A 26163-nucleotide genomic window follows, 5' to 3' on the forward strand; every position below is an offset into this window, starting at 1 on the left:
GCCTGGCACCGCCCCCGCGGCGGGTCCCCACAGGGAGGGGCCGGAGCGGCCGCCGCCGCCGGTGCCCGGGCTGAGTCAGCGCCCCCTCCCCGCCCCTCCCGCCGAAGATGAACATCATGGACTTCAACGTGAAGAAGCTGGCGGCCGACGCGGGCACCTTCCTTAGCCGTGCCGTGCAGGTACGCCCCGGTCACCAGCCTCACGGGGGCACCGCAGCCGCGGCGGCCTCAGCCGGGGGAGGCCGCGGGCTGGCTCCGCGGGGCCGCCGCTGGGCGCGGGGCGTTGGCCGGGGAGCTGGGCTCCACAGCGGAGCGGCGGGCGGGGCCGGGCTGGCGGCTGGGCCCGCCGCGGGCTCCCAGCTCTGAGGGAGCGCCGAGCCCGGCCGCGCTGGCGAGGGCTGAGCCCAGAGCTCCGGCCTGGCCGGGCAGCGACGTGCTGCTGCGAGGTGCCGCCTCCTCCTCAAGGCAGCTCCTTCCCCGCCGGTCCGCCGCTACCCCGGGGCTCGGCAGGGCCCGGGGATTTTCTCCAGGCCGGTTGCAAACCAGCCTGGCCTCGGGGGGAGGCTGCGGCAGCCCAAGGTCAGGGCAGGCGGCGAGGGGAGAAGGCGCCGGGGGGACGGGCTGAGCGGGGAGGAGACCCGCTCGGAATTCATGGGTGAAAGGACAAAGGTGTGTCTCGCCTGACACCAGCTTATTTTTTTACTGGCTGCTAAAACTGCATCCCGCTTCCCGGTCGGTAAAATTCGAGCTCTGACTTGACACGTGAATGTATGTGTCTGCACAGGCTTTTTGGGTCTGTTTGAGCTCTGTCGTTCCTCGATAGCCCATTGTTATTGAATCGGTCTTCCCCTTTCTTCACGCTAAGGGCACTATAATTGGCTTTTGTTCCTTAGCTGTTGTCTTGAGCCGTAATCCCCTTTCTTTATATAATCAAACCTGAACAGATATCCTGTCGGGAGGTGGACGTCCAAGCAGGGCATGGTAATCCACTTTGGTTTCTCATGAGTTCTCGCTGGGTCGCGGTCAGGTTTGGAGCGTGATTAAAGCTGTTATCTGGTCTGGTCGGTTCGATGTGTTGCCCTAAATCTCAATATTCAAGCAGAATCAATGACTGGCAGCGCAGCAGAGCTCTGAAAGTGCAAACTCGTCAGAAAACATTGTTAAAATTTAAATGAACTTAAAGAAGTCGATGTGGCTTCTTTTTGTGAAGGAGATCTTTCCACCCCACCCTCAGCTTCTTCCAGGTCTACGTGTTTCCCAGATCATCTCTTTCTCTCCAGCCTCCACCCCTTTCCCCTTCCTTGATGGACAAGGAGAAAACGGAGATGCAGTTCACTCTCCATTATAAGATCCTGTGGTAGGACCTTGTGATTTCATCTCTTCGTTTTAACTTTTTACATGTAAATCAGTTTATCGCACTAAATTTAATGTAGATTATTGCAGCCTGACCTGGTTTAAAGGTGGTATAAACGGTGGTTTACTCCACTATGCTCGCTATGCGTTGTTGGATTACATCTGAATAGCTACATTAGTTAGCTGCTTAATCTAAAATTATTGGAAATGTGGAAGTAATACTTTTGCTCTACCAGCTGCCACTTTCCCCTAAAATGAGAAGTTTGATGAAGCCATTGAGGGGCAGGAATAAATCCCTAACATGTTGTTATAATCTGAGTAATTCATGTTCTGTGTGCTACTGTTGCTTCCCTGTTTGGTTTTTTTTTTAAGTTACTGTGTAAGGCCTACAGATAATACTAAGGGGTAATAATTTTGTGGATTTTTTTTATGTCATCTGGTGTAGATTTTGTGTCCTCCAGTAAAAATTACAGTTCTCTATTTTGAGTTAAACTCTTACGCTCAGGCATCATTGGATGATGTGGTATCACTGACACTAACTGTATGGGATATTAGAAACAAAAAAACCCCACCAAACCCTATGGAACAGTTCAGCAGCATAAAATGGTACGTAGGAAAACCACTTAAAATCTCCATTTCAACTCTACTTAAGTTGTTTTACAAAATGGTGAACAATCCTGTTAGTCTTTCACAGGCTTATCAGGCTTTCTGTTACAAGGGGATTGGGGCTGTTTTACCCAAAACCACCTGACAATAATGTTCCAGGAAACCTGTTCCTTCTGTGGATGAGATTGATACCGTGTTCAGATGGCCATATTCTAGTTAGTAATCTGCAGTAAACTGCAGAAAAATCAAGGCTACTGGCCATTTTCATCCAAAGCCTACCCTTCCTTCTGGCAGGCAGAAAGTGCTTTGGAGGAGCCGTTCTCGGTCAGTCTTGCAATTTGTGGAACAAAGTAGCAAATGGTTATAGTTAGTGGTATTGGAGGGGAAATAAATAATGTCATAGGGTGTACTAATAGGAATGTGAGTCCTTGCCAGGCTCTGTAATCGACAAGCCGCCTGCGTAGTGGTCAGGAATGAGCTGGGCTTTTACGCTTTGGTAGCAGAAACACTTTTATTGGTCATGACTTCTGCCTGAAGTTAGAGGCTTATCTTAATGTAACTTCTAGTAATTTTGCAGCCTGGACTTGAAGTGTCAACTGGGCTGTGATAACCCAGTTGTGTACAAAACAGTACAATTACCTTCTGTGTGAGCTGGTCACCGTCAGGCAACTTGTGTATATATTTTGAATTTAATAAAGATGGATGGATTAGATGTCTTACTGATCTGATTTGTTCCAGCAAGTGCTTACATTAAATATCTCTGTGTGACATGTTTTAAACTTCAATAAAAAGGAAAAACTCTTAGTATTCTAATGACCATAGAAAATCATGAGTATCTGCCTGTCTTGGAACAGTTTTTTCTAAGCAGAAGAAAAATTCTTGGTTTGTAGCACTACCTTCCTTATTTTGTTCTTATCCTTAAGGTACAGAGTAATGTCTGAAATAGGATGTAAAACAGAAAGACCAGTTCAAATTTAGGTTCCAGGGTAACCGAGATGGGAAATCAGAGTGGCAGCGTTGTTTCGTTACATTGATGCTGGAAACCATGATTCTGTCAAACTGCTATTTACCGCGCCGCTTGATATTGCTAAAACGAAGTTTTTCTTTTAAGTGTATACATGAAATCTAACATTGCGATCTTCACTAAGCATTCTTCATGCTGCTGAGAGGATTTTTGGAAATATTAATACGAAAGCCCATTTTATATACAAATACTTTTCTCTGTAATTAGTAAAAATAATTTCAAAACCATTGATGTTGTATTATGATGAATCTTACAAAGACTTTGAGAACAATTTACAGTGCCTGACATCTTTTAAAAGAGCCTTTTAAACAGTACTAGTAATACATGCATAAATAAAATCCATTCTTCCCAATACTGCAACTGAACTTTCTCACAAAGGCAGTTTGCTTTTATGTAGAACTGCAAGTGCCTCAGCATTTATCTAGACTTTAGATGTGTATGCTATCAAAGTTGGGTTTATTCTACATGTGATCGAAATTAAAACAAAGTTGGACAATACAGCTTGTATTGTATTCTTGTTTCTTACTGCAAGTTTAAATATCCCACCAAAGAACTTGTTAAGAATGAAGTTTGATGGTAAAAAAATGCTTCAAGTCCTGTTACATGCTTAATCGGTAAGCTTCTTAGGGATTTAATCATAAGCCAGGTTCTTCTAAAAATGCCTGACTTTTGAGCAGGCTGTTAAGGGATGAGGTCATCATTGTCATGAGGAGCTACTACTCTGGAGAGAGGCAGGCAAAACCCTGGGTTCCGGTTTTGCTTGGTTCCCTGATGCGAAAGGCGTGGCTTCCCCCTCTCCCGGAGAACTGGGATTGAAGTATGAACTGCTTGTGTATTAACAAGAGTTGGCATGAATTTAATATCAAGTGGAATGAATTGTCCACCAGGCTGATTTAGCTAAATGGAGTTACGTTGTGTTTCATTGTCACTGAAAACACAGCTTGGAAGAGAACAGCAGAGGTCATCTTACTGTTTCTGTAAGGCATAACAGGATCAGTTATATCTAAACAGTTCATCAAACGTTGATTTGTCCTATTCTAAAAAGCAAAATGTCCCCTGCCCCCAAAGATATATATTCTACAACTTTCCAGGGAGGTCTGTTTTAGCTTTTAATCCTTGTCTTTAAAAACTTTCTCTGATGTCTACAAATTTAAATCTTCATGCTGAAGTTTAAAATCACTACTTTTTGTCCTGTTTGCTGTGGACAGGACAACTTTTTTTTAAGCACATCAAAGGTAGCTGCAATGAGAATCTGTTGTGCCTTCAGGTTTTACTGTGGGAGAAGGGACAAACTTAATTACAAAATATACAAGATTACTTCAATCTTTTAATTGCCTTCATTACCTCTGGACTCTCTCCTTTCGGGTCATGTTTCAAGGAGCACTATGCGAAATTGGACAGAATGCTTCAAGTGAGAACTCAGTACCAGGTAGAGCAGAGGATTTCTTCATAATGTCATAAATTACCTTTCTTGTCTTGGTTTGATTAACACCTCCCCGCCTCTCTCTCTTCCTGATAGTAAGGGGGTGTTGTTGATCTTCATAACTTTCAAATTTATCCTTAGATAAATCTCAGATATAAATCTAGATATAAATCTAAGGATAAATTTGATGACTGGATAACAATTATATCTTTGAAAATGTGATCTGCAGCTAATATGAGTGAATAGTTACTGTCTTAAACTTGTCCTGGGAAATTATATCTGTGACTGAGTGTTTTCAACCTGTCTCATAGTTCACAGAAGAAAAGCTTGGTCAAGCAGAGAAGACTGAACTGGATGCTCACCTGGAGAACCTTCTCAGCAAAGCAGAATGCACTAAACTGTGGACAGAAAAAATAATGAAACAAACAGAAGTCTTATTGCAGCCAAATCCAAGTAAGGAGCCCTTCAAGTTTTTGTTTGCAACTTTTAAACTAATAGATTTGCCAGTATAAATGTGTGCTGCAGTAGGTATTGCGTAAGTGTTGACTAAATATGGCAATTTTAAAATTTGAAGGCTGGAATTAGGGAAAGCACATTCTGAAGAGCTACTCAGAACGAGAGTGAGTGTACCAATTGCTGGTACTTTTTTAACCCTTCAAATGGGAAAAGCTTTAGGCAGAGCTCTTTAAACTATAGCATTGGTTCCACACTCTGGGCAGTCTCAGGCTGACTGTTTTTTGAGTTGTTTCCTGTTTAATTGATTTCCCCACTCTAATTCAAAAAATCTTTCGGTAAGAACTGAAGTTCTTCATGGAGTAGAAGCAGTAGCTCAAGAAATTTCGTTACTATTTCATTGCTTTAAACTGTCTGCATGATACAATCTAGCTTGAAGCAAGCAAGATGAACTGAAATGCCTGTCTTTAATAATTTCTTTACTAAAGAATTATTTTCTCCAGATGTTGAGTCTTTATCATTTGCCAGCATTTTATACACTATACTTAGGCAATACAATAAAGTTTCAAATATGCTTTCATCACTGGTGAATCTCTTACTGTAACAATAACAGAAAAAACATAGGTAGAAGAAATCTAGTTTTCTGGTGTGTTAATTTTATTTGCTTCTGAAATTGCTGCTGTGAGTGGTAATGCTGAGGATATTCATTTCAGAGCCCCATCCTACAGTTATCTGTGCCGTTTGTGGTGGTTGTACTAGAGTTGGCAGCTACAGGAATCTACTTACCGTATAGATCTAGATTTCAAGTCAAGACCTGGTCGCTAGCCACTGGGCAAACTACTATTAAAAAAAAAAAAAATCTAAACCTTGTTTAGGTTCACTCAAGTGATAAAATTATAATACCGCTAATGCCTCTGAACTGAAAAAATAAATATTCTCCTTGTAGTGACACACTGAGTTAGGATTTGTCGGTACAGGTAAGTCATACACTCCTAGCACTTCTCTAATGCCAAATAGATAAATTCTTTATAATGCTGATCTCTGAAGTATTATTTTGGAAGTTTGTTGCATAAAAGCAGTATTTAAAAGCAAACATAAAAACCAGAACAATTAATCCTGTGGGAAGGATGCAGTAGAACTTACAGAATACTCCAGCTCAAATTTATACTTTTGTCTAGGCCAGAGACAACAGTCATCTCTTCATTTAATTCAGTATTCGCAATATGTATTGACTTTTTCAGAACCTTTTGATTGTGGAATATTGGATCACTAAGTGTAGGCTGGTAGAACTGCGTGAGGAAGATTTAGTAGAAGGATAATACATCGTAGTATCTCAGTTACGCTGACCAGTCAGTTTTGTGACTGCTAAAAATACTCAGCTAATGCAGTGGTCTTTGTCAGTGAATGTAACTTCAGCTGCTTGGCAGCCTCCTTGGGGGGACTGTCACATGCTGTAGAGAGCTTCTTTTGGTTGTTAATGGAGCGACCCTGCCTGGAGGAGGAAAAGTGACTTTCAGTTGCATTGTCAACTGTACTTTTAGGTCAGACCCATGTAATAGTCCAATAATTTTTAGATTACTTTTCAGCTCTTTTGTCATTTAGTCAAAAATAAATGTTATGGTTAGAGTAAAGAAAACCCAATGAATTTGGATCTTTCTTGGTCCGCCCTTGGTGCCAGAGAATCTACTGGTACCCACATTTGTCTGTGTCAGGTTAATTTTTGTGACCTTCGTGAGAGAGTAGTGATTTAATCCAGTGCTGATGAAAGTTGTCTAATTAACAGCATTATTTTTGGTTGCATCAGAGAGGCACGTTTGTTCGTTGGAGAGCTTCTTTGTGGTTTTCTGTACTATTGCAAGCTAAAATTAGTTCATACTGACTGCATAAATAAAGTGAACTAATTATGAAGCCAAAACAATTGGTCAGAGAGATTGGGTGTTGTATCTGAGGAGTTTGCTATTGTAATTAACAGTGTCCCTGTTGATGCCTGTGAGGCTTTTTCACCTAAGAAGCATACTGTGGCTTAATATTGCAGTGGATGGATATTAATGATCATATAGTCACAACAAGTTTTTTTATATAATTTTGTTGCTCAAACTAGGGAGAGACGGGAGTACAAAATGAAACGCTTTCTAATATCTTTAGTGGGTTGTTTCAGAGCATTTTAAGGAAGCAGTGGGAGTGGGAAAGAGAGGATCAATTTTCTGGAGCTACCAAGCTTTCAGAATATCTCAGCAGGGCCCTACAGTAGCTGTTGAACTTAATACCTATGCTGCTGATTCTAGTGAACAGTTTTCAGTTTTTTCCTGGAGGGGGGAAAAAAATAAGACTGGTTTTGTTAAGGAGAGTGTTCTATTATGCTCTTAAAATGAAGACTTCTGGGCAAAGCTTTGGAAAACTGTCAAAATATGCTGATAGGAGCAAGAGGAAAAGTATAATTTTTCACTGTCACAGATGGCTCTAAGAAACACTTGAACATAGCATGACAAACATGGAACACAGTCCGTTTCCAAGAACAGTATCTTCAGCTTAACATCATTCACTTAATGTTGAATTTAATGTCCAGATTTTAAAATTCTTTTTTTCTTTTTCCTTTTCTCTTTTTTTTTTTTTGGTTTCTATTTCTAACTTGTGTTTTGAGTGACAGTAATTATTTCAAATACACTTTTTTTAGATGCCAGAATAGAAGAATTTGTCTACGAGAAGCTGGACCGCAAAGCACCAAGTCGCATGAATAATCCAGAGTTACTAGGCCAGTATATGATTGATGCTGGGAATGAATTTGGCCCAGGAACAGCCTATGGTTAGTAGAAGCAAAAAACGTCTTGTGTTGCAGAAATGAAGGGGGCGAAAATGCACAGATCTAGTTTTTTCTTAACAATGTAAAGTGGTTACTTCTTGTCTTCCTCTAGATAAAACAGGTCAATGACTTTTGTATTAGTTTGGGATGACCTGCTCTATAACTTTGCACATTAGGAGATCAACAATGAGGTTTCTATCCAAATCTCGAAATAGAACCTGCTGTTGGAATGATAACTGTCTTTGTGGACAGATAATTTTCTTACCAGAACAAAAAAATCTGGAATTTAGTTTCCTCATTAAAGGAACACATTGGCACATGTGACAACACTTATGCATTTTATTTGTGGTGTGGAGTGAAAAGGTTATATGAAATCAAATTCTTTAATAAGAAGCCTCTCTAACTTTACAGTATTCTGCTTTTCTTAATATATAATATTTTGCTAAAGTAGAATGTAATCTAGATTTTCTTCCTTCCCCAGCAAATTTATATACCTGTGACAGGAAGGTTGGGGGTGTTATATCTAATGTTTTTACACTGGTATTAATTATAAAGTCTACTTCTAGTGTTCTCTATAACAGATTTCGCTGTTAATTTAACTTAACTAACTGAAATGCATAGGTGTCTGTATATATAATGCATTCTGCAGTCAAAGTCTGATAGTTAGCCCTCTTTAGTTGCTTTCTTCAAAATTGCAGTGTGAGGGAAAACTTTTGTTCTGGAAAGAATGAGTTCTTTATATCTGGCAATAATGGAGTTCCTTTTCAAAAGCAGGAAAGTGCACTTAATACATTTACCTTTTTTTAATTTTATAGAAGACTTATGAATACAAAAACAATAATGGCAGGCTTTGTTCCTCTTCTGCATGGTTTTGTGCTGTTACCTGTGGCCTTCCTTCTGTTCGTCATCCTCAGGACTTGCTTTTTAACATCAAATAGTTGTACTTACAGGCACACTGTCCCTTAACTTGCAGAATTTTTAGAATTCAGGCAAGTAACTGTTAGCGTAAAGGTAGATATACTGTTAGCTTTCATGTGGTGTCACAAAATATTTTAGTTCTCTGAAAAGTTAGTGTCTTTTCTAACTCATCTGTATCAGCCTGAAACATAATAACAACTGTATTCTTGTACACTAACTTCAGTTTCGATACCTAACTCACGACCAAATTGCAAAGTATTGTTCAGTTAACTTACAAATGCCTATTTAGGAGTTGATGGTGGTGGGGAAAAGCACACTATTTTCTCGTAGTTAAGTGAAGTTTTCCTTTGCTACCCACTACTTCAGATTTAAACAAAAATGTGGTGTTAGGTGAGGAGGTAAGTAGGTATGATACCCAGTTCTAAAACAGGTGTTCACAATGGAGTTACCATAGTTAGTGCCACTTCTACAATGCTGTATCTATTCTCATTGTTATTAATGAAAATGGTTTAGTTCTTTGTGTGGGTTGGTTTGTTTGGGGTCATTGGGGTTTTCTTGGGGGAACTCGGGGGTATTTTTTTTTTAGTTTGGGTTTTTTTCCGAGCTGATTCAGATTTCTTTTGAAAGCCCTTGTGATGGCACTGGATTATCTTTCAAACTGCTGGCCTAAACTTTCCTTCCTGTAGAAACTTGTTTTTTCAACCATCTGCCTGAATCACTATGAAACTAACATTTATTTTTTTTTTCCCTTTGCAGGAAATGCTCTCATTAAATGTGGAGAAACACAAAAGCGAATCGGGACAGCAGACAGAGAACTAATTCAGACTTCTGCTATAAACTTTCTCACTCCCCTAAGAAACTTTATTGAAGGAGACTACAAAACTATTACTGTAAGTTGAATTGTGCATTCTTCAGCATTTCACAACAATTGTAACTGTAGACCTTCAAAATGAAGTAGTAGCTAATTGTGCATTTTTGTATTCCCCAAACTGCTTTGGAAAGAGTCAGGTAGAATTTGTGCCTTTGGTGTGTTTTCCTTCCTTTTGACCAGGTAAAAACAAAATAACTCTGAAAACTTGCTTTTTGTAACTATTGTTCTAGTAAAAAGTATGTATTACATACCTTAATTGCTTGATCTGGTTTTACGAACGCTGGTCTTGTGGCAGCAGTTTGATCAAACCCTGAGGTTTCACTTTCTGCATGGTAGTTAAGCTGATAGAGTGAGCCTCAGACAGGCTGCTGCCATCTGAGCAGGCTGCTGATTTGGGGTTCTTGGAAAGGGACAGGAGATGTTCAGCGGACATCCAGCTGTGCTTGCTTTGGCAGCACATATATTAAAGTTGGCACAATACAGAGAAGACTGGCCACTGCACAAGGATGACAAGCAAATTCATGAAGCGTTCCATATTTTAGAGGAGCAGTCATGGAACCAAGCCTGTCAGGAGTTTAAGGAGTGTTTTGATGACGCTCTTAGTCATATGGTTTAGTGTTAGGTAGTCCTGCGAGGGGCAGGGAGTTGGACTCAATGAACTTTACGGGTCACTTCCAACCCAAGGTATTCTGTGATCCTGTGATCTTGAGTATAAAATGTGCGAGATTAAATAGGATCTAATTCTGGCTCTCTGTTCAACTGAAGAACGTTTCCGTATGTGATACTTCAGTAAAAAAGTTTCCAAGTAGACGGGCTTTTGTTTTTGAGTATGTCTGCCTATTCTCATGAACTAACCTAACTCGCTTTCAGAAAGAACGTAAACTGTTACAAAATAAAAGACTAGATTTGGATGCAGCAAAAACCAGATTGAAGAAGGCAAAAGTTGCAGAAGCTCGAGCTGCAGTAAGTAGATTTTTTTTTTCATTTGTCTATAACTTTCAAAGTTATTGGTATGTATTTATAAACTCGGCTGCTTTGTTATGCTTCCAGTCCTAGCTTCTTACCCTTGCTATTTTTTCTGGGTACTTTGTAAGAAATGCCTCAGTGGAACACAAGGAAATGAAAGTGAATTGCTGATCAAGGTGTTAGTCTTCTATGTTTAGATATTCCATCAAGTTGAACTTATGTGAACCAAGTAAATATTCTCCCCTTGTTCTATACTAGATGAGCCTACGCTGCCAAAAATGACTTGCTACAGTCTGCCAAGATGGTTGTAAACACAAATCCTTCAGAGGTCAACTTTTGGCATTTGAATCTGTACAAGTGTTGAAGCATATGTATAATTACTTCCAACTGATGAACTGGTCTAGACTTAACTTCTCTTTATCAAAAACATTTTTAGTTTACTCTTTCTATATGGTTTACTACTTCACACCACCAGACAGGGTGAGATTCTCAAAGTCACTTTTCTTAACCATTCTTATTCCCTCAAGAAATGCTTGCTCAAGGAGATTAAAATTACTATAAAATAAAAAGCTTTTACTTTTTAAACTTTTAAAATGCCTCTAAATGGAGGAATAGATAATTGAACGTATGCAATTTCAGCAGGGCATGCTTATCATATTTTCACAGTTATCTTTTGACTGCATTCCTAAAAGTGCAGCAGTTCATGATGGATAGCAAAGTGATTTTTCCGGCAAGGCTTAATGCAGTGGGGGTCATGGACACAGATGGTGAAGGAATACAGACAATTTAAATGCACAGGCACCGTGTACATGATGAAGAGGCAGAAGTGGGGCTGTCAGATTTTGCTGACTTTTCCAAATGGATCGCTGTCCTGAAAGATCTTAGAAGTGTCATCTCTGAGGCTGAGCTTTGTTGAGGAAGCACCTCACATCTTTGAGATGGCAATCCTTCTAAAAAGCCAACATAAACTCTACCTGAAAGTTCTGCTTCTGTGTCTCAATCCTCCATGTAATGCACATCGTCCCCGTGTATTTAAATAGCCTTTATTTCCTAAGTCTGTGCATGCATTTTCCATTATATTATGTAAATTTTGTGCAAAAAAGTTACTTCCCTACTTAAGCTTTCTTGATTTCTGAGACTAACAATGGAGAGCAGAGCAGGATTTTAGTCAGCTAATAGTGGAATTTGGAAGCAATATGTAGTAAATTATTCCTTTGCTTGGATTTGTTCAGAGTTAAGTTTCTAAGAAAAAAAAAAAAGGTATTTTGGTTATTAACTTCTTTGTGGCTTGGTAGCAGGTATATACAGTACTTTCTAAAGCAATAGAAAGACCATAAGGAAATTGTTCCCCTTGAGATTAGTATTAAAGAAGGGGTCTGTACTTGAGTTGTATTTGCATCAACAGCGTAATTATCCAGAGCTTGGTGCTTGGACAAAATTATTGCCAGTTGCTTCTGCTACTACTTGACCAATCTTAAATATTCATATAGTAAGTAATTCACAGTGGTAGAGCATGAAACTCTAGGCCTCTGCCTTCACTACCTTGCCAATACTTCAATTTTAATTACATTTTAACAGCAGTGTGTATGTTTAAGAAGTATTGGACTGTAGAATTCCCAGAGAAGTGAAAAAATTGCATCTCTACTTCATGCTCTACAATATAGAAATGACTAACCTGGATATAGGTGTGATGCAAATGGTTCTTCTTCTGCTGGCTCACTTATTTATGAAGGAAGATATCTGACAAACAGTGCTGAAGTGTATCGAGCTATGATGCAAACTTTTGTTTCACTACTTTCTTTCACAGGATAAAGTGATAAATTGCACCTACGTGTGATTATTTTTCCCCGTTATAAAAATATTTAATATTTGATGAAATTACATTGTCCTGTGTTTACTGTACAACTGAAGTAGCTTAGAACAGTATTTAAAATAGAAATCTAAACAGTTTTACTTATCTATATTCAGTTCAGTCTTGCTTAGCTTAAGTTTGCAGTGCTTTGTGCCGATAATCTGTTCACCTGCTATATTCACAGTGTTGTAACTTGCTTTTGTCTTTTATCTATGCACTTAAGCAACTAAACACCTCTCAGCCTGAAGAGAATAACATTATGGTAAATGTCTCTTACGTGCTCAACTTGCTGCATGTAAAATGGCTAAAGGTTTGTTGGCCTTCTGTGTTCATTCATTTTCCTATCAAATGTTTCCTCTTGCTATCCAGCTCATTTGGTCTTGTTTCAGATGTTTTCTGTTCCAAACCGGACTGGAATAGTGTACTGAATACGCTTATGTTAGTATAGCATTATATGTTGTTTTTATCAGAATATTTCTGATAATCTGAAGTATACAGTATTATATTCTAACTGCATCCTAAGTTTACATACATGGAAAAGGAGTTGATTTTTTTTTAATCACTTCTGAAATTAATTTCAACCCTTGGAGGGAAAGGAATTATTTCACTTTCCTATGTTTTTAATGTGAGTAGGAGTGAATTATGTGAAATAGCCAGGAATATGTAGAAATTACTCTCTTCAAGCTGTTTTACAAATAACTGAAACTAAATAATGTCACATAAATTAATGGCTTGGCTTAGAGTACAGTATATCCTAACTTGCAAGGACTCATCAATGCAGCTGCTTTCAGCACCATCATTGTAAAAGTTGAACAGGAAGGGGTTAATTAATTTTGTACAATATAGACTGTGGTGGTCAGCCCGTCCTGGTTTGGGTCTTGGATCTGCACAGCACCATGGGTCTCATCTCAGTAGTGTTCCAGATTTCTCAGTCATGATCAGATAAAAGAGGAAATAAACTTGTTTGTTACAACTTGCTTCTGCAACCTTTATGCACTTTTCTTCCTACTGAAGTCATGATTGTATCGTCATCTGCAGAAAATGGAAGTTAAAGGAGAACTGCATTGCGAGAGGGAATTGGAATGGCAAGCTGAAGTAATTACCTTCTAGAGTAAATTCCTTGCAGTTCTCTGATTTTGCTGTTCTACTTGGAGCTGCATTAATACTCAGCTTGACATACCTCTGTAGCATTTTTAATTAAATTTAGGTTTCAGTAAAAATTCTTGTGAAATACGAAACCGGTAAATGGAATTAGCAAGAGAAATCATTCATCTGTTTCAGTCTTGACTTAATGTGGTGTTAAAATTAGAATAGCTTTACATAGTTTTCCAGTATTCTAATATATTAAGGTAACTTAAGTTCCTCCATAAGGTAACTTAGTTTGTCTGATTCACGTCACTCTCTAAGTAGTTAAGTCTTCATGTTGTAATACCTTGCTTTAAACAGATTGATGTTACATGTAAAGTTCTAGAAATCATACACTCTTCACTATCTACTTTATTTCACACATGTAGTACTATCCATACTCATTGTAGTTTCATTGTATATAAAGGGTTTTGGGCAACTGACTGACAGCACTCCTCAAAGCCCTGTGAAGTTCTGAGGACAGGAAAGTAGTTAAAAGCCAAAGTATGGTTGCATCCTGTATTAAAGCACCACCACTTTCTAAGTTTGTATGTTTTTATTTTTTTCCCCCCACTCTTAATGCTGACTAGATCTGGGCTGAGGAAGTGACGAAAGTAAGTACACAATTTGGAAACTGCAGAATTCTGAAACCATAACTTGTGCTGGTCTGATGTAATAAAGGATATTGCATGTTGTTAATTCCAGTCTAATGATGGTAGCCTGATGCATCACGTCAGAATACGCTGGTTCTCTCTCGGGCAAGCTCCAGTGGTGAAACAGTGCCAGGGGCTTGTTATATAGAAAGCCGTTTCTGGTTAAGTGGCATTTAGTACCATCAGATTCTCATGTGACAAGATACAATAGAAAAAGAACTACAGGTCTTGACTCTCAAAATTTACTAGTATGGCATCCTGTTAAAAAATGACCTCTTAAGGATGAGCTTACTTGAACATTTTCAGAAAGGTTGGGGTCTAGTAATCTGAACTGTCCTGAAAAACACTGATCTTCAACTTTTGCCCAGAACATGGAGCAGTAAATGAAATCCTGGAGTGCGGGGAAGAAACTTAAAGCAAACTCTGTTTTGCAGGGGTTGGTGGTTTTCTGTGTGTTTTGGTGTTGTCCCTCACCTGTCTCCCCAGTGTTTCTAGAGAATGCTGTGCTTTATCTTAAGCAACTGAAGTTAGGAGACAGGCACATCTGAAACTGCACCTGCGCTGAAGGCTGGTTCGTAAATACAGCAGTAGCCTTGGGATGGGGGCTGCAGCCTTCTCTCTTCAGGCCATCCCGTGCACAGGGGCAAAGTCAGTGGAGCTAAGGAGCATTGGGCGACGGCTGCTCAGGTGCCGCGAGAAGGGCTGTTCTCAGGCTCACTGGCTCTGACAAAGCAGTATTAGGAACAGGCTGTGCGAAGCTGTGCTGGTAGTTAAGAAATTTCTTAGGGGATTTCTGTGGAGGAGGGGAAGTAAAAATTAAGGGTAGCAATAGAAAGCAAGGGTTGCTGGAGGGCAGGGGCTTTGGAGTATGGTTTTTAAAGAGGGACTAGATAGGCAGCTGTAGGAGGTGTAGGGAGCTGCTATTAGAATCTGGGATACGGAGCTTTGGGGGAAATCTGGGGGGTTGTGAGAAAATAAATGAAGGCTTTTTCTATTCCAGCTTTCTGTGAGTTGTGTTGCAAACAAAGGAATTTATGTGTAAAGTGAGAGTTTAGGGTGTAGGAGGAGTTTAGAGATTGGACTGTAAAAGGAGGGTTAGGTCAACTTTCATCCCAAAGTTTGAGAATTATTTTACTATTTAAGTAAAGTGACAATTTGGAAGCAACAAGCCTGTGTGCTGGAGTAGTTTGTACTGTTTTGGGAAAAAGATGGCAGGGGAGCAGTAGTCCTGTAACGAAAACTACTCTTGAAGCTATAAGACTATGAATAAAACTGTTTGCTTTTCAGAGACGATGGCGAGTGACTTTAAGGATAGTGAGATCTAACAGATTGTGTTTTGGAGAGAAAAAGAAATAATGTGAAGTGCTTAACCATAGCATAAAGGAGACTAAAAGCTTTAAATCTTGTAATAAATTATGTAATTCAAGGTTCCCTTTTTTATTAAGCATATAAAAAGCAGAGACTATTGAGAAGAAACTAAAACACACATGTTCTGCCGAAGGAACAGTAATTCATGCAGGTTTCTAAAGGCAGTCAGTCCTTCGATGTTTGAAAGTTGGAGAAAGAGATTCATAGATGTTTTCAATTTAAATCTAAGAAGCTTCCCAACAAGGATTTCAGCTGTCCAGTAACCTCTAGCTCAGCAGGGGGTTTTTGAGTTTGAACGAAAGATCTGCATGGTGTCAATGAAAAACTTTCTTGTGTTTAACTTCCCCTCTGAAATGTGGGATTAGAGGATATTAACTACTGTACTATAAAACACATGGACCAATGTTACACACTTCATAAACATATGAATTTTGTTAGGAGTCTTCTGAAGTGTCTGGTGTAGTCAAGGGAAAGAGCAGAGGCTTCTAGCATGTGTTCAGCACATTGAGGTTAGAGTGGTTTTGAGCATCAGAAGAGCTCCTGTCTTTCTTTGACAACCAAGGAGATGAGGAGGCCCAGCTATATTCTGTAGCATGAATACATCCATTACCACTGTTCTTCTAATAGTGTGTCTAATAAAACAACATTAGGAAGATGATTTTATTTCCTGTGCTCTTATGATTGTGTGTTATCCCTTAGCTACAGGATTGCACAGTGTTTCTCAGAGGTCATATATTCTTATGTGAAATTTGGGGAGATTATGAACTTCTGAATGGTTATATTCACAAACAGGGTTCATATTCTGAACTCGGAGAGCAAGGGCCATTTTGAGGGGTCTTGGTGGGACATACTCAGTGAGGCCTTCTGGTTGTTCTAAAAACAAAATATGACTGCAGCCGGGGGTCACTGGAAAGTTCAGGCTTGTGTTTTGAGCTCTTCATTCTGTTCAGAAACAGAAATGGTCAGGCCATAAGCTTCCCAGATTGCAAGTCAGCTGTTTTCCGCGTTTACCACAAGGTGTAGAATAGATAAACTGTCCTGCTACTGTTCACCTGGTAGTACTGAAAAAAGGGATGGACAAATAAACACATGAACACATAAGTCAGTTTATGTAAATGTCTACAAAATCAGTATATCGGGCTTTTGTAAAGCAGTGTATTTAAAGTCTGTACTGGCTAAGTTAATCATGTTACCACATTACTCGCTTTGCCTTTTCTTATAGAAAGTAGATTTGTGAAAATATTATTGAAACAAATGGAATTAATCGGATGGATATTTCCCTTTCTTAGAAGTTCCTATTCTCATGTATTTACTTACCTGGCAGGAAGAAAAACACATTAGCTTCAGAGAAGCAAGAGACTAGACTACCTTCAGATAAATGGTTTACCTATGATTTTGCTGTTTTTCAGGGGTTTTTTTGTGTTTTTTTTTTTTTTAAAGGAAATTAAGATGTTGCTAATACAGAAGGGAATGCTTTTCTTCTCTTGGCTATCAGATTTGCTTTTTTCCTCTGTCTGTTCTTACATTTCTCTCAGGGACTGCCAGATGGAGTTCACTGATATTAATATAGATTTAATAGGAAAACTCCAAGCAAAGATTCTTGCCTCAACAAACTTTGAACCCCTAATTAGTTTGTAAGGTGATACATACACTGCTATCTCAGTTTTAAGTAAGAAACACACAGTACTCTGTAGCTGCTTCCTGACTGCTTAATTAATGTGTAAGCCTTCCCTGCTGCAGTGTCTTCACATGAAAAACATTTATTGGATAACTGCGTCATTTTTCTGTGCTCATTACTGAGATGAAGATCTTTCCATGCGACTTTTCATATTGATTAACGTTGGTGGAATGCAAGAGCAGAATGTTTGCAAACACATAAAATCCTTTTGAAACCAATGTTTTATCAGTATCACCTCGTTAAGTTTCCTGAAAATATATTTCCTTACTCAGTTTTGTTGAGAACAGTAACTGCTGTATCTTGGACTTAATGCAGATTTTTGCCTTTGGGTTTGGTTTTAGAAACAAGCTATTAAAATTCATATAAGCATTGAGGCAAGGTAATCTAGATTCCAGGCTGAGGACATTCTATCTTGGAATGGTAAATCTTAGTTTACAACACACATTTTTATGTATTTTTGTGTTTTGCATAGTGTCTCCCCCCCCCCCCCCCCAAATACTCTAAAGTAATTTTGGCTTGTGTTAGATGGGAGTCCTTTAAAACTGCTATAAAGTTGTTAACTTACTTAAAATTACTGATAACAATATGTAACAAGGAATAAATTTGAATTGGAATAATTTAAATGTGGAACTTAAATCCAATCATTTTAATAGAAGTTTTATTCTAATTGAAGTTAGAACTTTTGCTATAGTTAGATTCATTTATTTTTAAAGACACATCAATTATAAGCTCCAGCCATAGTTATAGTAATTTGGTGGCCAGTATGAGATGTTAATTTATGAAATATCCTGTTAAAACTTCCCATCAAAGATTTATGAACGGTTGATTGCTGTGCAGTTACCTGACAAAAATAATGTGAGGTTTACTCTAAATTATTTGGTCAGAGTCCTGTTTAACTTGAAATATGGAGAAAAATTGTCCTTGGCTGCCACTGCTGTGCTGGCAGAACCCCTGGTGCAGACACTGTTGTGCCAGTGAGCGCTTGGTTTGGTATCGGGAGAGGTGGGGTAATACTGCTGGCAGAAAAATGCCTTCCTTTTGCATGCGTTGACTCTTTGTGGTAGGTGTCTGATAGTAAAATCTGTTTGTTGTGTGTGCAGGGGGCCTCAACATTTCTGAACCCAAAATGCAATTACTCTTTTTACCAAGAAAAGATCTGCAAAGAAAAAGCACGCATTTCAAACCCCCAAGCTTGTGATTAATGCGTTTGTATGAGTAGCTCTGAATAAAATGGAACTGTTGCAGTCGGAAGGTGTAGCAGAGTGCATTGTACAAACACCTAACATGCATCCTTACTTTCAGTCTGAACAGGAAGTACGGATTACTCAGAGCGAATTTGACCGTCAAGCAGAGATTACCAGACTTCTGCTGGAAGGAATCAGTAGCACACATGTGAGTACCCGAACGGGGTAGAGGGGGAAAGTCAAAATCAAGGTGCTTTCTAAAAATAACTACAGGAAGCTGCTTGGAAACTCTGGGCTACAAATTTTCACTTTAACACCTTAAAGCATCAAACAACTGTGGGTTCTTTATTTTTTTAATTCTAGTTTAGTATCCACTGAATTTACGTTTAGTTTCTTGTTAACCTTGAGAGTGCAAGAGCTTTCATTTTTACCCTTTAAACTCAACTTCCAATTCATCAGATCAACTGAATATTGAAACCACAAAAACGTGCTAAGGTATTTTTTTCTGTGGTGGAAACAATAAAGGTAAATGGCATGACTCTTGTACAGCACCTATTTTCTTGTGCTCAAATACGTTAATTTTTGTGACATTTAATCCCAGTTACCTGGTAAATCCAGGCACTAGGTTTATGTGGCATAAAGCCCTATGCACCGATATTGGCGTTAGCACCTGATTAGGGGGCCAGTCTTTCTAATGCAGCATAGTGCTTCTACAGACTAAAAACTCAAATTCTTTGCTGTATTATAGGCACATCATCTTCGCTGTCTGAATGATTTTGTTGAAGCTCAGATGACCTATTATGCACAATGCTACCAATATATGTTGGATCTCCAGAAACAACTTGGAAGGTAGTATCTGTAAAAAAATCAGAAAACCCCCAGTTTTTTCTAAGTGCTTATAAATAGTAGGAGAACTTACACTGATATAACTGGTGAACATACAGGCATGCTGGACTGAAAGGAAATATATCTGTTCTCAGGTAATTAATATGTGATTACCCCAATGCAACTACTTCCCTAAGCCTACACACAGCACTAATGCCTTTTGAGGGTTATTTATTGAGATTTTTGTAATTGAGGAAGATGGACCTGTCATGTAATGACACAAAAAAGAGTTTCTAGAGATGTACATGTAATCATTCAGTTGTCTTATATTTCATGCTTCAAAACTCCTATGCAATGTGGGAAATGTTTTTGTACTGCCCGTAAATTCCTGTTACCTCTTAATTCGCTACAAGACACTACCTGGTTTTCAATGAAACTGCATTCTCCACTGTTAAGTGAGTTGCCAGCGTAGATACTGTATCTAAGGAGAAACGTACTTCATAATATTTAAGACCAGTCATCCAAAGCACTCACAGTGGAATGAACAAGTTTGTCTAGTTTTAATGTTTCATGGGTTTAGCATTTGTAAAGTAAGAGAAGAAACTGTTTGACATTAGTTTGTGCTTATAACTTTTTTGTGACCAGTGGTGATGTAAAGAAATCTACATGCTTACTTTTCATAAAGTTTTCCTATTCTAATTCTTATTCACAAATCAACCTTTCTTAGGTTTATACCAGACCATGTTATTTAGGTGAGTGTATGCATTGAAGGACTATCTGTACTTAGAAGTTTACTGTAGTTTCTATTCTAAATAACTGTCTCTCTAAACCATCTCTGTTTGTTTTTCATGACGAGGAAGTAAAAACAAAAGTGTTCTTGAGCTTTGTCCTTTCCTGACTTGCAACTTCCTGTGGTGTTTGATTTCCTTTCCTTAGTTTGTTTGAATGGGTCATTTTAAAAAAAGCTACATCTTTAAAGTTACATTCTGTTGAAAGAAGTGTTCAACTATAAAATTCAGTAGTGCATAAATGCAGTTGTAGAATTGAAAGCTTGAAAATAAAGATTTACTGGATTAAGGACAAGCACCTCTTAAATTAGAAATTAAGTGAAGTATATTTTTACAACTATTTTGAGAGGATGTTTTTAAAATCTAGTATATTTGCCAAACAGAAAGCTTTAAGCATAATACCCTTAACCTAAGGGAGAACACATGCCTCTCTAAATTCTTTTCCTTTAGGATGTATAGCGTGACCAGAACAGCTGTCTTTGTTTAAAATTTGTGTAAACTGCTACCAGGTATAAAAAAGGGTATTTGAAGAAAATACTGCCTTCAGGAAAACAGAAGGATGTATCTTTTGTCTGGCTACGATCTGATTAGTATTTTTAATAAAATTACTGTGACTGCTAGAAGACCAAAAGCATTGAAGCTTTGCAAAATCCTAAATGCCTCAAACAGCCAAATGAATGTGGATTAAAACAGTAATGGAATTAAATCTTGGGCGTGTCTTTCCTTCCTTGTGCAAGGAAGTCCCATTGAACTATAATGGAGGGCAGTGGGATAGGGTCTCAAGTTGCCCTCTGTGTTTTGGAAGAGTTCCTCAGTTCATAGGCATATGGTGCATAGCGCTTGCATTAAATAAACAGATAAGCAGGATGTGCGTGTGGTATTCTTCCTATGTTATGTGTAGGCAGATAATGGCACCAAATAAATAGCTTGGGCAGCTCAGATAGATTTTTTGCGTGCACTTGCCAGCTCTCTGGTGGTTGACAAGGGTTATACAGAGCTGAGTTACACATGCTTTTCTCACACATCTAAGAATGACATGTGCCATATTCTCATATGAAAGTCAAGAGCTGTGAGGGACTTATTTCTGGGTTGAGACCGCTGGTGAACCAAAGGTGTTCACCCTCTGAGTGGGATAGTTTGTTGCTTAAAGCAGAAACCTGGTTCTCACAGCGGATGCATATTATATGTTTTACCTAGGGCATAAACCCTAACCTGGTTCACACTGAGACTATTCAAGTTCCAAAGCTGACCACTGACTATTTTCCTGATGTACTCTCCAGAGTCAGCTGTAGGGAAGGTAGAGGGAAAACCTGTGCTCAGTTCTCTTTATATAAATAGAGGTGGTTTGATGGATGTTTCTCTTCAAGGCAGCATCAGCTGGTTATCCCTCCACTGCTTCCCCCTCCTGTGGGGCTACTTAAATAAGAATCGCTTCTCCCAGGTTAAAAGCAATCTCCTTTCTTTCAGTTCCCAAGAATGAACTAAACAAATCTATTTAAAATATCCTGGTACTCCGGCTGCTTTTTTTTTTCTTGCTGATAACTGCTTTTGCTTTGAATTTTCTCAGCTTCCCTGACAGCCAAGCCTAAGATTTGGCATAATTATTTTTTCAGATGGCCCATTACTAGTCCCCTACTCTACAACCTGTGAAACTCATGCTACTCAAGTGTTCAAGAAGCCCCCAGACAACCTCTGTACAGCTGAAGCTTTCCAGTAACACACCTACATATAGCTTTGCGAAATGAGTGAGGCATAATGCTTTACTGGTTGACAGAGTGGTTATAAAGCTTTGGCTTTCTTTTTCACTAGCTGTACAAACCAGTGACACTTTGAACTGAGCAGAATGATTTACAAATAATTATTTTGTTAACAGAGAACAAGTTTAGCAGTATATTAAATGGTAATTTAGCAATATTGAGAAACAGCTGATTGTCATTTAAAATTAAATCCTTCTGAATGCCAACTAATCAAGTAATAACTCAGCTGTGCCTCTTGATGTGTTTATCCCTAGAAAAATGTGGGGTACTCCCTTTGCTCTGCCATTTTGATTTGCTTAGGGAACTTGGTGAACTGGTTTGAAAAACTAATCTGGCAAATGAAAGAAAAAGAGAAAATATTTGGCAGAGAGGCAGTCTCTTCTTGGTGAGTTGAACCAGCTCTTTATGACCAAATGAGGTCAAGGTAAGCCAGCGGGGAAGTGGGACTTCTTCCTTTTGACGGTAGTAAACTGCTAACTAAACTCACAACAGTCTCCTGAAAGTCTGCCCAATTTTTTGTATGCTCCTGCTGTTTGCCTTCAGTCAGATACAACAGATATAACTGCAAGGCGGATGTGTTTAACAAGCTGTTCTGATGGAAAGTTAGCCATCTTCTTGATGATTTTTGTTAGATTAGATTGTTGAATCAATTCAAAAGCAACAGATTGCTAGGTCTGACTCAAATGACAGAGAATGAACATTTGTACAATAAAGGGGTAGAGGAGTGGGTCCAGCCCGTTTGGTGGCAGTGTAAATTTATGAGATTAAGTATGTATAGTGTGAAACTGTAAACTTGTGTGCAGTACTGCTGCAGCTGATAGAGATTTCAGCTGCCTTATTTCCACCTGTGTTCATGGCCACACAAAGAAAAAATTAGCCACTATATTGATAGATTTAGTTTTCACCTGTGTCAGCCACCTAAACTAGCTCCTCTCATGATTATATGAGCACTAGTAATGCTGCTGACATGGGTGTGGGAACATACTGATCTTGATTTACATGGTTAAAGTTGCCACTGAACTGCATATTCAAGGAAAACTTAACTAGAGAGGATAGGTGGGAAGGGATGAGATGAGACTGTGTTTTCTGACAGGTTCATACACAGAATAAGAATAGATCTTTATGTCAAAAGAGTAGGCAGAAAAACAAGGCGGGGGGCTAATAGATCCACATCCCAGATGTGAATGAAACAGCATCTGTGTAGAAGGACTGATGAGGAAAGTTATGTATGGGAATTGACTGACTAGTTGATGTGTAGACTGGCCAAAAGAATGGAAGGAAATGCAGCTATAGTTCCACATCATCCTGACTCAGTCTAACTCCTTGCTGACCCTTTTTCACTGCATCAGCTCTGCCACTTTTCAAAACCGTCATTGACTGGCTTTTAAGGTGGAAACATGAGTGTTGGAACAAAGGCAGCAAAGATGACAAGGAATGACTACATCAACTGATAACAAGGAATGACTACATCAACTGATAAATAAGTTTAGTCTGCCGTGGAACTTCACCCCAGGATGTCAGGCAGAGTGACATGAGACAGCGACCCAATCTCACAGCTTATTGTTGTCCCCAGTGCTGTCCCATTCCCCCTACCCCATTGCCCCAAAACCTCTTGCTGCTTTACTCTCCTCTCTGTTCATTCCACTTTTCAGCCATGTTATTCTGTCCTTTCCCTTGTATCTGCTCTGGCTCTCATCACGGTTTCTTGTGATTCAGCTTGTTGACTTAGATGGTGATACATAATTTTTTTTCTACCCCCTTTTTTTTTTTTTCCAGGCAGGTTAATGAGTTGAATAGACTTCATAGAAGGGTCTGGCAAACACTACAGCTGGCACAGAACAAACAGCAGCCTGACCTAGAAAGGAAGGGCTTAAGTTGATATAAGTTCATCTTTAGTATAACAAATATTTTTGCTTTACAGCATGTAGTTAGCTAAATCAACAAACTGATTTAGGTTACAAAAATAGTTGTAGGTGTTTTTTCCCCTTCTTTCAGAGGGAGGCTGTGTTTTTACCTGCATTGTATTTCCCTGATCTGGTTCACCAGCACAATCTTTTATGTAGCCGCATAATTGAGGAATGAGCAGGAGGAGGTGGAGGCTACTTTTACTGGCAGAGTTGTCAAAAGAAGTGTTTATTAAAATACAGTCTGAATTAAGTCTGACCAACAGTGCTTTCCTGGTTTGCCGCCTTTTTTAAGGCAATTATCAAGTGTTTTTTTTTAAGGTGGCAGTATTTCTTTTAAAGTATATTGGTTTGATTTATACCACAAGTCAATAACAAGTATGTTTAGGTTTATACAGGTATCAGTGCTGTTCTATTACTGTTGTCTGCTGGTGTTTATTCTGTAGTTGATGAAGGCAAGAAGGCTAATTTAGGCATCTGGGCATGTATAACTCCCCATGTAGAACTGATTCACTCAGAAGTATTTTCATTTTGTTTTCTCCCACAGCTTTCCATCTACTTTCCTCTCTAACAATAATCAGTCTTCCTCAACTCCTGTGCAGAGTGTTTCTACTCCTTCAGTCTTGGCCTCAGCCTCTGCTTCATTGCCTTCAGTGAGCAATTCAATAGTTACTTCAGGCATCAGTGAACTGAAGTCATCAAGCGGCAACAGGAAAGCTAGAGTTCTCTATGATTACGATGCTGCAAACAGCAGTGAATTATCACTACTTGCAGATGAGGTGAGAGTTTTCTATGTACCTTGATAATATAAAAGTAAAATCAGAATGCTTGTGACTAACCAGTTAAGATGTGCTACATCAAGAAATCTCTGTAGTTTATTTTTTTTAATTAAGTTTCGGTTGTACTCTTAGAGCGTTGTCCTGTACCCATATACCCCGATATTCTGTAGTGAGACTTAACATTTTTTTACACCAGCTTAGCTTACAAGAACATTTGCTAGACAATAAAGATGCAATTCTGCTGCCTTCTACCACACTTTTACCACTGATATCAATACAATTAGCCTTTGAAACGTTAACTGTTGCAATTTGGGAAGAATATTCCTGTTCCAATTCAATTGCACTGTTAAGTCAGAGAGCCTGTACAAAGCAGATGGAGCTAAACAATGAAGCAGGGTGCTAGAACAGAGTTCCACCTGGTAATGTGACTGTAGCTTAAGCCTGAAGAAGAGCATCCACAAAATTTTCAGACTTTTTGGTTTTTTAAATATGCATTACTTAAATATTTCTATTTGACATTTTCCTACCTAGACAGTGACTTAGAAGCTGTGGCTTAAGGTTTTCTGTTAAGATGTAGCACATCAACACCATCTGTCTTTCTATCATGTACTTGAAGATCCAATGAACTTTCTTTTAGATTTCCTGTTAAAGTTGATGGCAATCTACAAGGCGTATAGATAAAAATAATAGAAAAGAAACAATAATGAATAGAATTTCATAAGAAAGAAAAGGGACTTTGACATATGCTACTATATCCACTTCTGGATCAGTGAAATAATTTTTATGAGCCCTAGATAATGTTCCATGGATGCTTATATTAAATGTTCTGTTTAACTTGGTTAATCTCAATTCTAAAAACTTGGAAATCACCTGAACGTAGACTCTTAACTTTTTTTCCAGGCAAGGCAAGGGTGTAATAACGTGTTTCTGTTTTTTAGGTGATAACAGTGTACAGTATCCCTGGCATGGATTCAGACTGGCTGATGGGTGAAAGGGGAAATCAGAAAGGCAAAGTGCCTATTACTTATTTAGAACTGCTAAACTAGATGGTTGGCCTGAATAAAGACTGTCAATTATGGTGACACCATATTTATATACAATTAATGTTATGTAAGCAGGTTTAAGTGTCTTCCATGTTATTGGCTTGAGGGACAGATACCAGCCATTACAAACTGGCTTTTCTGCCAGCACAGTTGCATGGTAAATACTCTATTCAAACTAAATGTGTTTAAAGCTTTTACTTCATGTGCCAAGAACATGTTTCCTACAGATTTGTTTCTACTGAAGTTTTCACTAATACAAGCTTCTACTTTTGAGTAATCTAGATTGAAAGCAGGAGGTACTGTTTTCTACTGAAATTTTTCATTAATGGCAAAGCTTTTCTTCACATAAAATAAAATTATTGTGAACCAATGCAGGTGTAATGCATGTTATTTGAATAACCAAAACCAAATGTGAAACATAAACCTTAAAGAAGTCCATATGGTTCTGTTCCCAACGCTTGTGGAGTACAGATGTGCCAAGGCATATATGGCTATCTGCTGAGGAACTCGGACATTTAATCACATTTGAAAAATGACAATGGTTATTTTCTCTCTGTTGAAAGTTTAAGGCAAAATGCCTGTATGTTAACATTTTAAACTGCACCTAGGTGGGTTGACACAAGCTAGTGACATATGTTCTGACTTGTTTTCATCTTGCCTTGTATTTTTTTTCCTTTTAATTGCTTTCCAGAAAAGAAGCTAATTCAGTTTGATTAGTAATTACTAGATTCTTTCAACTGCAAATCAGCCCTTATGTTAAATTAAGCACTGCATTTTGCGAACCAAGTACGCAC

General features: G+C 38.7%; 1 protein-coding gene and 1 non-coding gene across 3 annotated transcripts; both read left to right on the forward strand.

Annotated features, from left to right (window-relative positions):
* SH3GLB1 (SH3 domain containing GRB2 like, endophilin B1) lies at positions 1 to 25739 on the forward strand. 2 transcript variants are annotated; one of them, XM_064455451.1, is made up of 9 exons: positions 1 to 179; positions 4717 to 4858; positions 7533 to 7661; positions 9333 to 9466; positions 10318 to 10410; positions 18392 to 18481; positions 19022 to 19122; positions 24095 to 24326; positions 25265 to 25739. In XM_064455451.1, exons 1-9 carry the CDS (start codon positions 108 to 110, stop codon positions 25370 to 25372), a joined length of 1101 nt encoding a protein of 366 aa, XP_064311521.1. In that variant the 5' UTR covers positions 1 to 107; the 3' UTR covers positions 25373 to 25739. The 2 variants fall into 2 exon arrangements, with proteins under 2 accessions (XP_064311521.1, XP_064311522.1); XM_064455452.1 differs by lacking the exon at positions 1 to 179 and adding an exon at positions 1244 to 1356.
* On the forward strand, positions 9887 to 9988 carry LOC135314131 (U6 spliceosomal RNA). Its single transcript, XR_010373600.1, has one exon. It is a non-coding gene; the product is annotated as a U6 spliceosomal RNA (small nuclear RNA).
* Positions 25740 to 26163: the final 424 nt, after the last annotated feature.

This window comes from Phalacrocorax carbo, chromosome 6 (genome assembly GCF_963921805.1).
Source record: "Phalacrocorax carbo chromosome 6, bPhaCar2.1, whole genome shotgun sequence".
NCBI lineage: Eukaryota > Metazoa > Chordata > Aves > Suliformes > Phalacrocoracidae > Phalacrocorax > Phalacrocorax carbo.

Excerpts from the sequence above, each read along its gene's own strand:
- SH3GLB1 (XM_064455451.1), top strand. The coding sequence starts at position 108 with ATGAACATCATGGACTTCAACGTGAAGAAGCTGGCGGCCGACGCGGGC. Across the intron at positions 4,859-7,532 it reads CTTATTGCAGCCAAATCCAA|ATGCCAGAATAGAAGAATTT; the intron begins GTAAGGAGCCCT and ends CACTTTTTTTAG. Across the intron at positions 9,467-10,317 it reads GAGACTACAAAACTATTACT|AAAGAACGTAAACTGTTACA; the intron begins GTAAGTTGAATT and ends ACTCGCTTTCAG.